This window comes from Phaseolus vulgaris, chromosome 6 (genome assembly GCF_051622355.1).
Source record: "Phaseolus vulgaris cultivar YP4 chromosome 6, ASM5162235v1, whole genome shotgun sequence".
Lineage (NCBI taxonomy): Eukaryota > Viridiplantae > Streptophyta > Magnoliopsida > Fabales > Fabaceae > Phaseolus > Phaseolus vulgaris.
In genome coordinates, this window is record NC_143503.1 from 6,738,029 (window position 1) to 6,751,585 (window position 13,557).

The 13,557-nt window shown below is 36.5% G+C and overlaps 1 protein-coding gene across 5 annotated transcripts; it reads right to left on the minus strand.

Annotated features, from left to right (window-relative positions):
* On the minus strand, positions 1-13,162 carry LOC137830922 (chitin elicitor receptor kinase 1). Of its 5 annotated transcripts, XM_068638334.2 has the most exons (12): positions 12,335-13,088; positions 10,370-10,403; positions 10,269-10,276; positions 9,980-10,135; positions 8,991-9,184; positions 3,932-4,021; positions 1,982-2,075; positions 1,729-1,883; positions 1,560-1,654; positions 664-802; positions 432-530; positions 1-339 (listed from the first exon to the last, which is right to left on the minus strand). In XM_068638334.2, the coding sequence occupies exons 1-12, from the start codon at positions 12,960-12,962 to the stop codon at positions 175-177; spliced, it is 1,857 nt and encodes a 618-aa protein (XP_068494435.2). In that variant the 5' UTR covers positions 12,963-13,088; the 3' UTR covers positions 1-174. The 5 variants fall into 5 exon arrangements, with proteins under 5 accessions (XP_068494435.2, XP_090159213.1, XP_090159212.1 ...); XM_090303087.1 differs by lacking the exon at positions 10,269-10,276 and having other exon boundaries at positions 9,980-10,138; positions 12,335-13,162; XM_090303086.1 differs by lacking the exon at positions 10,269-10,276 and having other exon boundaries at positions 9,980-10,138; positions 12,139-13,144.
* Between the last annotated feature and the right edge of the window lie 395 nt (positions 13,163-13,557).

The following is a 13,557-nucleotide window of genomic DNA, read 5'->3' on the forward strand; positions in this document are numbered from 1 at the left end:
TTTGAACATAAACTCTCCACCCTTTCTAGTGAGTTCTGACCTTACAACTAAAAATGTACAAAATCATGAATGCTACATCCATTTTACACACATCATCTGCTTCACCAATTGTGTTGCCTAAAATTGGTCTAAAATGTATAATTGTAAATACAAAACAATTGATCTAGTATCATCCTATCTTCCTGACATTAGATTCACAAGATTTTGATTTTCATAGAAAGAACCAACATCCCACTCGTCTGTAGTTGAAGAAAGTGTCATCAACGCTACCACAATAGATCTCATACTTGGACGGAGTTGCGGATTGTCTTGTGTGCATGCTTTGGCTAGTTGTGCCATCTGCAAGCCGAAATAGTGACCACACCTTGGTTGATTAATGTTGAAATCACGAAAACAAACGTTCAAAGGGTTTACTCCCACAAATTTCTTACCTTGCGGACAGAATCAATTGGGTAGTTATCCCCAAGCCTTGGATCAACTAGTTTGCAGAGATCTTCAGTGGGATCCGGCTGACCAAAAACTCCATCAAACTGCATTACATAATAAAATTGAGAAAGTTAATTTCATAATTTAGATTGACGGAGAAGCATGATGATGATTTTCTTAATATTAGCAATGAATGACTACAATAATAAAAAATCTTTTCGAGAAATCAACACTGACCAGAGCTACTAGGCCCTTTGAGTCGACAGCAGAATCGTTTGTCTTGACAATTGCTTCCTTAGCCGAAATAAGTTCATAAAGAACAACTCCAAAAGCATACACGTCTACTTTGGGAGAAACATCCCCATATTGAGCATACCTTCAAACAAAAGGCATTGTAATCAAAGGGTTGTGAGATAATGAAGGGTTTGTAAACTAACATGTATTAAGGGACATTATTCTTATTTAACCACTAAATGTTTGAAGGGACATTATTCTTATGTAACCCCTAAATGTTTGAAGGGACATTATTCTTATGTAACCACTAAATGTTTGAAGGGTCATTGACATTATGATGACTTAGGGTGTTATGTGAAGAGTCGTGTAATAGCTATAGAGCACTAATGCATGCAGCTAGTATGCCAAAATGAATTAGATCCCCTCTATTTCCTCAAAATCTTCACTCCATTTTTCTAACTCGCATAAGTAAACAAAAGTACATGCACTTGCTAGAATCTAAAACTCAACGCCTTATATAGAACAGGACACGAGACTTAATACTATATTATATGATATGCACCAAAAATCAACTTCAAGATTTTAGTTTAATTTCAGTTTAGTTAAAAAAAAAAGGTGTTCTCGGTCATATTAGTTAACCTTAATAAAAAAATGATTTCAAACGGAGTTTTGGTGCATAATCAGTGAAACTTTCCAGAACAACAACTACATCAAGATTTGTTGCAAAATTAACCACATGAGATCTTGTTTTCCTGTTCTGGAAATGTAAATAAAATAGTTGCCAACTGCAATGGCAGCATTCAATCTATGTTTGAAAATAAAACTGGCATGTGAACTTGGAAAGTAAATTCTCAATATGAACATCAACACTCTAATGTTAAAAAGGAATATTATCATACTCTGGTGGCATGTATCCAAATGTTCCAACTAGGCGACCTGTGGGAAGTGATGAACTTCCAACTTCTGTAAGTTTGGTTAATCCAAAATCAGCAACCTGCATATATGAGCATTTTATGAGCTCCCATAGTGATCCAAATAATAAAAGTAGATAAGATCTCAACATTCAACCTTGCCCCGGAAGTTTTTGTCTATTAATATATTTGCTGACTTTATGTCACGATGAATATATAAAGGCACTGTATGCTCGTGAATATACTCAAGACCTCTTGCAGAATCCAAAGCAATCTGCACACGAGTAGCCCATGGCAGTGGTTCTCTACTACCTAGGTAATTAAACACACCATTATCAATTCACTGTCAACTTGGGACAATTTCAACACGTCAAAGGTAAAAATAAAATCTAAGCCAAGGGTCATGCAACCTGAACCACGCAGATGTTGACTTAGGTTTCCATTTTCAATGTATTCATAGACAAGGAAAAGAGAGCCCTCCATGCTATACCCAATCAACCGCACCTGCATAGTGATTAAGAGTTTAAGCCATTCCCTAAAGCAGATGTAAGAATTTATGTATATTTTTTTATTTTTTTATTTGTTTATTTGTTTTATCAGCAAGAACAATTTATGTATAATAAAGCATGCCCATGGTCTTTGTGTATACTACGAACAGAAAACATATAAGTGGAACAATCAAGAATGTAATAAAAGTTCTTTCAGCAATATATGTTTAGCTTAGTAACATTCGATCCCTATATCTTCACCAAATTCTTTAGTCTCTATACCTAAAAATTTATGTTTAAGTACACTATACAAGCAATCTTTTTATGGTTTAGTCCTTATATGCCTTCATTTTGTGGAGGTTTCAAACTGCTAGAAAATTGACGACAAACATAAACATTACATAGGGACTAAAACGTAGAGATTGGGTATAGGGGACAACTGAAAAGTAGGCACCATTATAGAACCAAATGATTAATCAAACCAGAACTTATTTTGTCAACAAAGATAACTGTTTAGCCTTGTATATTGGTTTCATCCTCTTATGTGTACAAGCTTAATTGAATTTTTAGATTTCAAGCCCACTCCGCTCCCTACATATAAAGAAAACATAGATTCACCCTTTTGATTTGTCTGTTGTGATGTTCTTCAAGGGAAAAGTGGAAGACAGATGTGAATCAATGGCTTATTTATGTGGTAAACTTAACAATGTCTTTAAATGACATCTTAAATGGTTGTAACTTGTAATAGTTAGATAGTTTTTTAGAAAGTAAGTGATGACGGCATAAATAGGAATAGTGCGAAAAGGACAGAGAAGAATCTTTGGTTTGAGAATGGATTTTGGGAAGGAAAGGCAAGGTCTCTCTAATAGCAGGAGTATAGAGAGGTGATTCAGTTATTTTGTACATTCACAATCACTTTGATACTCCTTTGAGGGTATTCTATTTGAAATAAAAATTGGCCCTAATTCTGAATCAGTATCTAGCATAGACCATGTTGAATCCTTAATCAAATAATAGCTTTGTGAGATAACAAACTGAGATTCAAACTCAATGTAGTAGTGCCTTCATAAGCATTAACTGATTCAAAACTCATTATGTTATTCAAGTCCTTCAAAGATTTTTTTTTCCAGCTAATGGAAGCATGCAATGAGTATGCACCAAATTGAATTCACAACTAAAATTGGATAGCAACAAGATTAAGAGACTCACAAATAGAATATTTGCAAGATCAGAGGAAAGCTTGAAAAGAAAGGAAAGGAAGAAGAAAAAAGTCAAGAAGTAGAGGCAAGGTAATCTAGAGTCCAGAGAGAACTACTGTAAAAAAAGTTTTATTAAACCCAAAACCTCCTCCTTATATTATTATTATGACAGAACATCACAAATGAAACAAATATTAAGGCTAAGGAAAAAAATGGAAATGAAAGCATATTGAAAAGAAAGGAAAGAGAGAAGGAAAAAGTCAGGCAATACAATCTGAATTCCAAAGAGAACTACTTTAAAAACTTTTACTAAGCAAATAAAACCTCCATATATATCATGACAAAACATCGCTAGAGAAACAAATATTAAGGCTAAGAAAAAAAATGAAAGCAAATTAAACAGGCATGGGAATCTAAATCAGTTCCCAAGATGGACACAATTACAAAGAGAAACAAAAGATGATAGAAGTCCACTCTTTTCAAATTTAATAAATGCTACTTGTACTCAAGATGACTAAATTCAAACCCAAAGTATATATGCCAAGCTAATGCTAGATCCTGTCAATGAAATCACTTGCAATCCCCTCAGAATAACTCTCCACCTGCTCATATGCAATTCAATTGGAATACAGTAGTAATACTTAAAATGCTTAAGGTTTTAAAGGATTAGTACCAAGTTTAAATGATGAACACGTGTCAAGACATTCAATTCAGCGAGAAATTCTTTTGTTGCTTGCATATCCATCTTCTTGATTGCAGCTTTCTGCATGGACAAAATTCATTAGCTTAAATAATGAGTATATTGATTCAAAACAAACAAGAAGAATGGCTCTTAAGAACTAACATACTCCGTTCGATCATGTAGCATTATAAAGCATTATATAAATAAATAATATAACTTTGTTCAACGACTTAAATGCATCATGCTGCAATTCAAAACAAAGGAGATACATAATAAATATCATGCAATAGTTTCAAATTTCAAGCAAAGAAGTATAAACTAATTTGGTGAAACAGAGAAAACAGTATGATAACTAGTGATCAAATAGTTTAGTTGTTCAAGTCTTTTAATAAAAATCAGTATAAAAAATTCAAAAAGAAAGGATGTCAACAAAAAAACAATGCATCTCAAAATACCAAATATCAAAAAGTGGCATTCACTTAACCTTAAAATTTGGGTTTGAGCCTAACTCAATCCCAAAACCAAGCTCATAGACTTGAGTCTACCCGTAGTTATATACAATTTTTGTTGAATAAACTTTAATGTAATTTGTGGGTTTTAAAGTTAGAAGTTACTAGAAAAGAGTAGAATGGGAGTTTGGATATGTAAAAGGTCAAAAGTTGTGAGTGGGATTTTAATTGTGTTGTTAGTGGGGTTTTAAGGCCATAATGAAGACTTTTCTAGAAGAGCTTCCTAAAGCCTATAAATAGGATGCTCTCTCAATTGTAAGATACACCACAGAAAGAAATACAATAGAGAGAATTGCAAAGAAGAGTGTTTCTTTTAGAGAGAATTTAAGTGTGAGTGAGTGTCTATTTTTACAATTTGGTATCAAACCAAGGCGTCAATCAAAGACGAAAAGGTACTCTATCATCAAAATTCTCAATATAGAGGGCGTGGTCGTGGAAGTCGTGGAAACGGTCGTGGTGGAAAAGGCAGCAACCATGAAGGGTACTATAAGGAGAAGGAACAGTCGAGCCAACCAAATTGGCGTGGAAGAGGACGTGGTAGAGGAAGAGGCGGCCGATCGAATTATTCCAACATCGAGTGCTACAAATGTCACAAATATGGTCACTATGCGAAGGATTGTAACTCTGACAAATGTTACAATTGTGGTAAAGTGGGGCATTTTGCAAAAGATTGTCGTGCTGATATAAAGATAGAAGAAACAACCAACCTAGCCTTGGAAGTCGAAACGAATGAAGGTGTTCTCTTGATGGCTCAAGATGAAGTCAACATTAACAATGACACTCTGTGGTACCTCGACTCTGGAGCAAGCAACCATATGTGCGGTCACGAGTACCTATTCAAAGATATGCAAAAGATTGAAGATGGTCATGTTTCATTTGGAGATGCATCAAAGGTGGAGGTCAAAGGGCGAGGTACGGTTTGCTACTTACAAAAGGATGGCTTAATTGGGTCACTCCAAGATGTTTATTACGTACCAGACCTCAAGACCAACATTTTGAGTATGGGGCAACTCACGGAGAAAGGTTACTCGATATTTTTGAAAGATCGATTCCTACACTTGAAGAACAAGCAAGGGTGTTTGGTTGCCCGAATTGAGATGGCAAGAAATCGGATGTACAAGCTGAATTTGAGAAGCATACGAGAAAAATGTTTGCAAGTCAACATAGAAGATAAGGCATCGTTGTGGCATCTCCGTTTTGGTCACCTACATCATGGTGGACTAAAAGAGTTAGCGAAGAAGAATATGGTGCACGGGCTACCCAACATGGACTACGAGGGAAAATTTTGTGAAGAATGTGTGCTCAGCAAGCATGTGAGAACCTCGTTTCCAAAAAAGGCTCAATATTGGGCTAAGCAACCTCTCGAATTGATTCATACCGACATATGTGGACCAATTACTCCAGAGTCCTTCAGCGGTAAAAGGTATTTCATTACCTTCATTGATGATTTCTCACGGAAAACTTGGGTTTACTTTCTGAAAGAAAAATCCGAGGCATTTGAGGTGTTCAAAAAGTTCAAGGTGATGGTGGAGAGGACAACTGATAAACAGATCAAAGCTGTACGATCTGATAGAGGTGGCGAGTATACTTCAACGACTTTCATGGAGTATTGCGAGGAGCAAGGCATAAGGCGATTTCTAACTGCACCATACACTCCTCAACAAAATGGTGTGGCCGAGAGGAAGAATCGGACCATTCTCGACATGGTTCGATCAATGCTTAAGAGCAAAAAGATGCCAAAGGAATTTTGGGCGGAAGCTGTGCAATGCGCCATCTATGTGCAAAATCGATGTCCACATGTGAAGTTAGATGATCAAACACCACAAGAGGCATGGAGCGGACAAAAGCCAACAGTTTCTCATCTCAAAGTGTTTGGTAGTGTGGCTTATGCACACGTACCAGATCAACGAAGAACGAAGCTCGAAGACAAAAGCAAAAGGTATGTTTTTATTGGGTATGATGAGAAGACAAAAGGGTACAAGCTACTTGATCCAATAAGCAAGAAGGTGACGGTGAGTCGTGATGTGCAAATAAATGAAGCAAGCGAGTGGGATTGGAACAATTCTTCAGAGGTTATGATTGAAGTTGGAGAATCATCACCGACAAGTATAAATTCCGAAACAACCGATGATGAAGATGAACCACGACAACCTAAAATTCGAAGTTTGCATGATTTGTATGATTCGACAAATGAGGTACACCTAGTATGTCTTTTGGCAGATGCTGAAAATATCAGCTTTGAAGAGGCGGTGCGAGACAAGAAGTGGCAAACTGCCATGGATGAGGAGATTAAAGCGATTGACCGCAACAACACATGGGAGCTAACAGAATTGCCAGAGGGAAGTCAGCCCATTGGTGTGAAGTGGATATTCAAGAAAAAGATGAATGCTCAAGGCGAGATAGAGAGGTACAAGGCGCGACTCGTTGCGAAGGGATACAAACAAAAGGAGGGAATTGACTACGATGAGGTGTTTGCTCCCGTTGTAAGAATGGAGACAATTCGATTGCTCATTTCCCAAGCGGCTCAATTTAAATGGCCGATATTTCAAATGGATGTCAAGTCGGCATTCTTGAATGGTGTGCTTGAAGAAGAAGTTTACATCGAACAACCACCTGGGTACATGAAAATCGGAGAGGAGAAGAAGGTGCTAAAATTGAAGAAGGCACTTTACGGGTTGAAGCAAGCACCGCGGGCATGGAATACTCGTATCGATACATACTTCAAGGAGAACGGGTTCAAGCAATGTCCTTACGAGCATGCTCTTTACGCAAAGAACAATGGAGGTAACATGATATTTGTTGCTCTTTATGTTGATGATCTCATTTTTATGGGTAACAATAATGATATGATAGAAGAGTTTAAGGGCACAATGAGACGGGAATTTGAGATGACAGATTTGGGATTGATGAAGTTTTTCCTTGGCTTGGAAGTTAGACAAAAAGAGACAGGTATTTTTGTATCACAGGAGAAATATGCAAAGGAGATTTTGAAGAAGTACAAGATGGAAAATTGCAACCCAGTATCAATACCAATGGAACCAGGTGCAAAACTCTCAAAGTTCGATGGAGGAGAACGTGTCGATGCAAGTAGATACCGGAGTTTGGTAGGAAGCCTTCGTTATCTCACATGCACAAGGCCGGATCTTTCATTAAGTGTCGGCATCATAAGTCGATTCATGGAGGAACCGGTTTACTCACATTGGAAGGCGTTGAAGCGAGTCCTACGGTACATCCAAGGTACTGTATCACTCGGATTGTTCTACTCAAAAGCAGAAGATTACAAGTTGGTGGGTTACTCTGACAGCGATTGGTGCGGAGACATAGATGATCGGAAAAGTACATCGGGATATGTATTCTTTATGGGCAACACAGCATTTTCTTGGCTTTCAAAGAAGCAACCGATCGTGACGCTATCGACGTGTGAAGCTGAATATGTGGCAGCATCTTGGTGTGTATGTCATGCGATATGGCTAAGAAACTTGTTGAGTAAGATGGAGCTAAAGCAACTAGATGCAACTGTGATTCAAGTTGACAACAAATCAGCAATTGAGTTGGCAAAGAACCCAGTGAACCATGAAAGAAGCAAACATATTGACGTTCGTTTTCACTTTATTCGTGATCATGTGAAGAAAGGAATTGTGGAATTGGTGCATGTGGCAAGTCAAGATCAAGTTGCTGATATCTTCACAAAACCGCTACCGAAAGTCTTTTTCGACAAATTCAAGAAGATGATTGGCATGATGGATGGTAGAAACATTTAAGTTTATGGGGGAGTTTTGTTGAATAAACTTTAATGTAATTTGTGGGTTTTAAAGTTAGAAGTTACTAGAAAAGAGTAGAATGGGAGTTTGGATATGTAAAAGGTCAAAAGTTGTGAGTGGGATTTTAATTGTGTTGTTAGTGGGGTTTTAAGGCCATAATGAAGACTTTTCTAGAAGAGCTTCCTAAAGCCTATAAATAGGATGCTCTCTCAATTGTAAGATACACCACAGAAAGAAATACAATAGAGAGAATTGCAAAGAAGAGTGTTTCTTTTAGAGAGAATTTAAGTGTGAGTGAGTGTCTATTTTTACAATTTTCAGGCACAATCTCTAGTTAATGAGGGACTTGAATTTTTCCTAATAATACACCCCTTTGCATCCAATACTATAGGGCCTGAAGCATGGATAATATAGTAGGTGGCCCAATAAAGGATTCAGGATAGACCATGCATTGTAATCTTCAGTCCCAATATGGCAAGAAAAATATACTGATCCCAATTGTGATGAATCATTAATTATCAAACTTTTCAGCCAGTCTTTTCTTTTCATTCAATGTTTTGGTCATATTGTATAATAGCTTACCATATTAGAAAAAATGTAACATGGTATCTATAAAGTTATTCTCCAATCTTCTATTTCAATTTATCTTCATTCGACTGACAATCAGTTAAGAAATATAAAACACCGATAAAACAATTATGACAAACCCCTAAAATAAATATCAGAGTGAAACTGATGAAAAGCTTCCAATGATAGGCAGTTATAAATGTGATTACTAACCTCTCCCCTCAGCTCCGCATAATAGACTGACCCAAAACCTCCTTGACCAATTTTATTAGCCAAACTAAAGTTATCTGTGGCAGTTGCCAGTTCCTCATATGTGAATTCCACCGAGTTGTCCACTTTTATGCCTGTGATGGCGGCAGGACCACCAGGTCCTAAAGTTTCATTCGCACTACTACGAGAAGCTTCATCTGAAAAATAAAGCATCAAATCATTTAGGTCAATATTTTAAGACATACAAGAGCTACAGGAACTGAATGATGGACAGGGCTCCAATAAGAGCAAAAGGGTAGGATTAGCAGAGATCTTGAGTTGGATGATTGGAACAAGAAAAGAGATTAGGAACATATGTACTTGGGAGAAAATCAAAGTTGAAAAGAGCGTAATAGATTCCAAGATGTGGTCCCCCATGTCAGGAGAGAACAAAAAGAGGATCCAGTGGTAAAAGTAATTTAAAAGGAATAGTCAAAATAAATGTATTTTCTGAAAAAATGGAATTTCGTAAAACATAATGGCATCATTTGATCTACGTAAGGTTGTTGCTGATATTGTTGTGCAAGTCAAGAGGAAGAGGGTCACAGTATCTGTTTTGAAATTTAAAAGAAAACATTTATAACAATTATAGCACTCAACTCATTTATATAGATGCACATAAGCTCATTAAATGGAAGAAAAACTCCAGATTCTTTAATGTTTTAAGACTCCTGTATATTTCACGCTATTTTCTACTAACAAAATAAAAAAACACTGATGGAAACACAATATTCCAAGGGATGTGGTCAAACAGTTAATTTTTTCTACAAGGATTTTACTACAACTGAGATATGTAATCTACAGATAAAGGGAAAAGATGTTATTTAAGTTAGATCTTAATATGAAATAGGACTAACTGGTAATTCAGTTGTACTTTTCAGCATTGTATTATTGAGTCTATCTAAAGGGATAGAGGGAGGTGTTGCAAGGAGAATAAGTTGAAAGAGCAATACCCTTCCCATGTTGAGCAAAGAGTGCACTAGAATCTCGTGGAAGTTCATCCTTCTGTATCTTCTTCCGGAATCTTCTAAAATATATAAAAACTCCTAATAGAAGAAGAACTGCCACAACTCCAACAACTATTCCAGCAATAGCCCCAACAGCAAGACCTGCTTAAATAGAAGCAAAAATGAGCCAACATACATCATTATCCTTCTGATTTTAGTATATACTGTCCATATGTTTAATAAGAATATCAAACAAAAACATTGCATAACCAAGTTTTTTAGAAGAAAGTCAAACCTCCTGAACTGCAGAAAAAAATGAAAAGATCGTCATAGTCAATTTGTTGGAGATTGAAAAGTAATGCAATCAGGAGTATATTGCAAACAAGGTAGTATTACCTGGACGCCAAAAACACATAGCTACCATTTTGATCTGTCAAAGAAATGAAAAGAAAGAAGTTAGTGGTGGTATATATTGAAATTTTTAGTTTATTGAAAAATATTCAAAAGATTGATATATATATATATATATATATATATATATATAATGAAGTTTGTTAGGCATCCAAAAGCTTGAGTGAATTTAACCTACACGATCCACTCGTAGGCAACATCCGCTAAAATAGTTATTGTTTCAGTAATAGATGTTTCATTCATGTTATCAGACAAAATCTGTTACAACTTAAATTAAATAGAAAGTTAGAAGACCTCTAATTTTATTTAAACTTCCAAGGATAACCAAAAGGAAAGAATATCAACATCTTGGCATGCGCCTAAAACCTAGTTGAATAACAAGTGGACACCATTTCCTCTAGTGTAAACACGTAGCAAAGTCAATCTGTGGGGAAACACCAAGTCAAAACTAAGTTACTGTTGGAAGTCACCTTAATTGCTGCCACTCCTAGCCCACCTAGTTTGGCTTCTTTTAGGGTTTCCTTAATTGCAACCTCAAGGGTAGTGATTTATTTTGCCATATCTTCTAAAAGAAATGACTTATGTTTCATAAACTTGGGCAGTCTTCATCTAAAAAGTTGATTTTGTGAGTCCAGTTAAGCCCTAAATATCAATTTCTAAAAAGATGAGTTTATCCTAAATCCGGTGTTGGGTCCACTAGCATTTTCTACACTTTAGCTACAAGTCTATGAGGGGAAGTGTCAAAAAGTTTCCTAAATTGTAATCACCCTTAGCCCATCTTAGTTGCACTTTTAGGGGTTGCCTTAATTACCTTCTCAACGATGGTGGTTTATTCCCACATCAAGTAGAGATATGGTTCATAGAAGTATTATAAAACTTGGGTAGCTTTCAACTTCAAAACCGATTTGTGGGTTTGAATTACACCCTATAAGACAAATTTCTAAGAGTTACATTACATACAACTCCACTTTAACAAACATGGATAATTAATAACCAAGAAAGGTTTTCTATGCCTATCCCCAAAAGTAGTTCAGCTGCAACATCAAGCTTTAGGAAGTCTTTGTAACCATTATTACATCAGCAATTCTAGCTGCATTAATCAGCAAATTTGAACCATTTCAATACTGCAACTACAATTAAAACCTTGCCAAGTACAGAAAACCCATGAATTCATATCACAAAAAAGCACCTTCGCCAGTGATAGCAACCAAGTCACCAAACAAGGTCCGTGTCCAAACTATCATACACACAAGACCACCATCCCAGCAAACTCAATCTCTAATCAACTATCCAAACTACACACAAGCTCAACATTCCAAACCCTCAAAACTAGAACCGAAGTTATCAATTCCCTTGACACATGCACAACAAATTCAATAACCAAATGCATAACCCTGCCAAAATCCACAAATTTTGCCAATATAAACGATCACAACAATATCAGATTAAAGGTAATACAATAAAGCATCCAAACTAACAGACAAAAATAAAAACCAAGCTAGTTTTGAAACCCATGAAAACGTTTTAAAATACGGGGTCTCTACAGCCAGATTTGCAACCACATCAGCTCCATTAGCATAGTGAAACTGGCAACATTTTCTATAAATAAATCTTGAATGATCATAATTAAGGTGACTCACTCTGAAAGTTCTAGAATGGAGTCCCTAGCATCTTCGGACTACAACAACTAACATTTTCAGTGCAAACAAAATTTAGTTTTTTTTTAAACCATTTTATTATGAGGGAACATCTACCTATTTCCAATATCTCTGGGAAAACTTGGTTGGTCACTTTTGTAGAATCTCCTCCAACCACTCACAAAGTTCGAAACCGAAACCGAAACCTCGCACTCCGAACACATGTCGTTAATTTGCTCATGTTCAAGTGAAAAATAGAATAAACGAAAACCTACCACTTAAAGAAAAGAAGAACAAAACAAAACACACCGACCTTTTCCGGGAATATAAACGAGTCCACTCCCCTGGTTGAAATTGACGCCAGGATTGTACCTCTGCAGCAACCCCGAGTCAAGGCTCACAGCAGCAGCCACCGAGCCGAGAGTCTCCCCGGTTCTAAGAGGGTACGTGATGAACAACCCATAATCCGCAACATCACTGTTCCCACATGAACAATTCACCGTAACGTTGAGCGTGGCCGTGTCGGGAATGTTATCGGGTTCGTAGCTGTTGAAATTCCTCAGCCAGGCAACATCGGTGAGGTTGGAGTACACGGTCCTGGCGACATACTCATATGAGTCCTGCGACTGAACATCGTACTTGAAGGTGTGTGCGAGAAACTGGCCGTCGATGCAGTCGCAAGGGAAGGGGACGTTGACCCTTATGAAGGCCTGGACAGAATCCTTGTTGGGTATGGTGTCCTTGTTGTAGAGAACTATGTCGTCGGCAGTGGTGAGAAGGGACGAGGCCATGATCTGGGAGATGTATGTTAGGTTTGAGTTCTGCCACATGTAGTAGGACCCCAGTGCCAGAGGGCAACCCTCCTTGCACGCCGATTCTGCTGTCAACACAACACAGAACAGCAGAAGGGGAAGCAGAACACACCCCAATCCACCTTCCATTGGAAACACAGAGAGAAAGAGGGTTGTGTTGTTGCTTTGGCTGAGGATTGAAGAAAATGGATTGAGTTGACCAGATGAATGGTGATGTGGTCGGAAAAGAGAAGAAAAGTTTTATTTGTGTTTGAACAAACACTCGTTACTTATTATATTCATTCAAAGTTCATCAACACCCGAGAGTTGCCGTGTTGTGTTCTAGACTTACGGAAAGAAAACGGTTGACACTAATTTTAATCAATATTATATTTTTAAAATGTTATCATATTATATTTCTCTTTTATTATAGTTTTCAACATAGTAGAATTGTGATATTAATTTTTTAATATTCTTTTATTACTATAATAATTTTATCAATACTGCTTCAATAATTGAGACTTGAATTACACAACATAACTTTAAAAACATATATCTTTAAATACTTTAATTAATTAATATTTTATTCCAAAAAAATTAGAAAAAAAGGAAAATTCAATAAAGTCCGAAGACTTTTTTTTTATGGAGATTATATCATTTATCAAATAATATTATTAGGAAAAGAATATGAAGTTTTAATATTATTTCTCTAGTATTAAAAGGTTCCACTAAATTATAATATGTA

Coding starts and splice junctions, on each gene's coding strand:
- LOC137830922 (XM_068638334.2), bottom strand. CDS start 12,962: ATGGAAGGTGGATTGGGGTGTGTTCTGCTTCCCCTTCTGCTGTTCTGT. Junction 10,404..12,334: donor CGTTTATATTCCCGGAAAAG/GTCGGTGTGTTT, acceptor TTTCTTTGACAG/ATCAAAATGGTAGCTATGTG. Junction 9,185..9,979: donor CTTTGCTCAACATGGGAAGG/GTATTGCTCTTT, acceptor TTTATTTTTCAG/ATGAAGCTTCTCGTAGTAGT.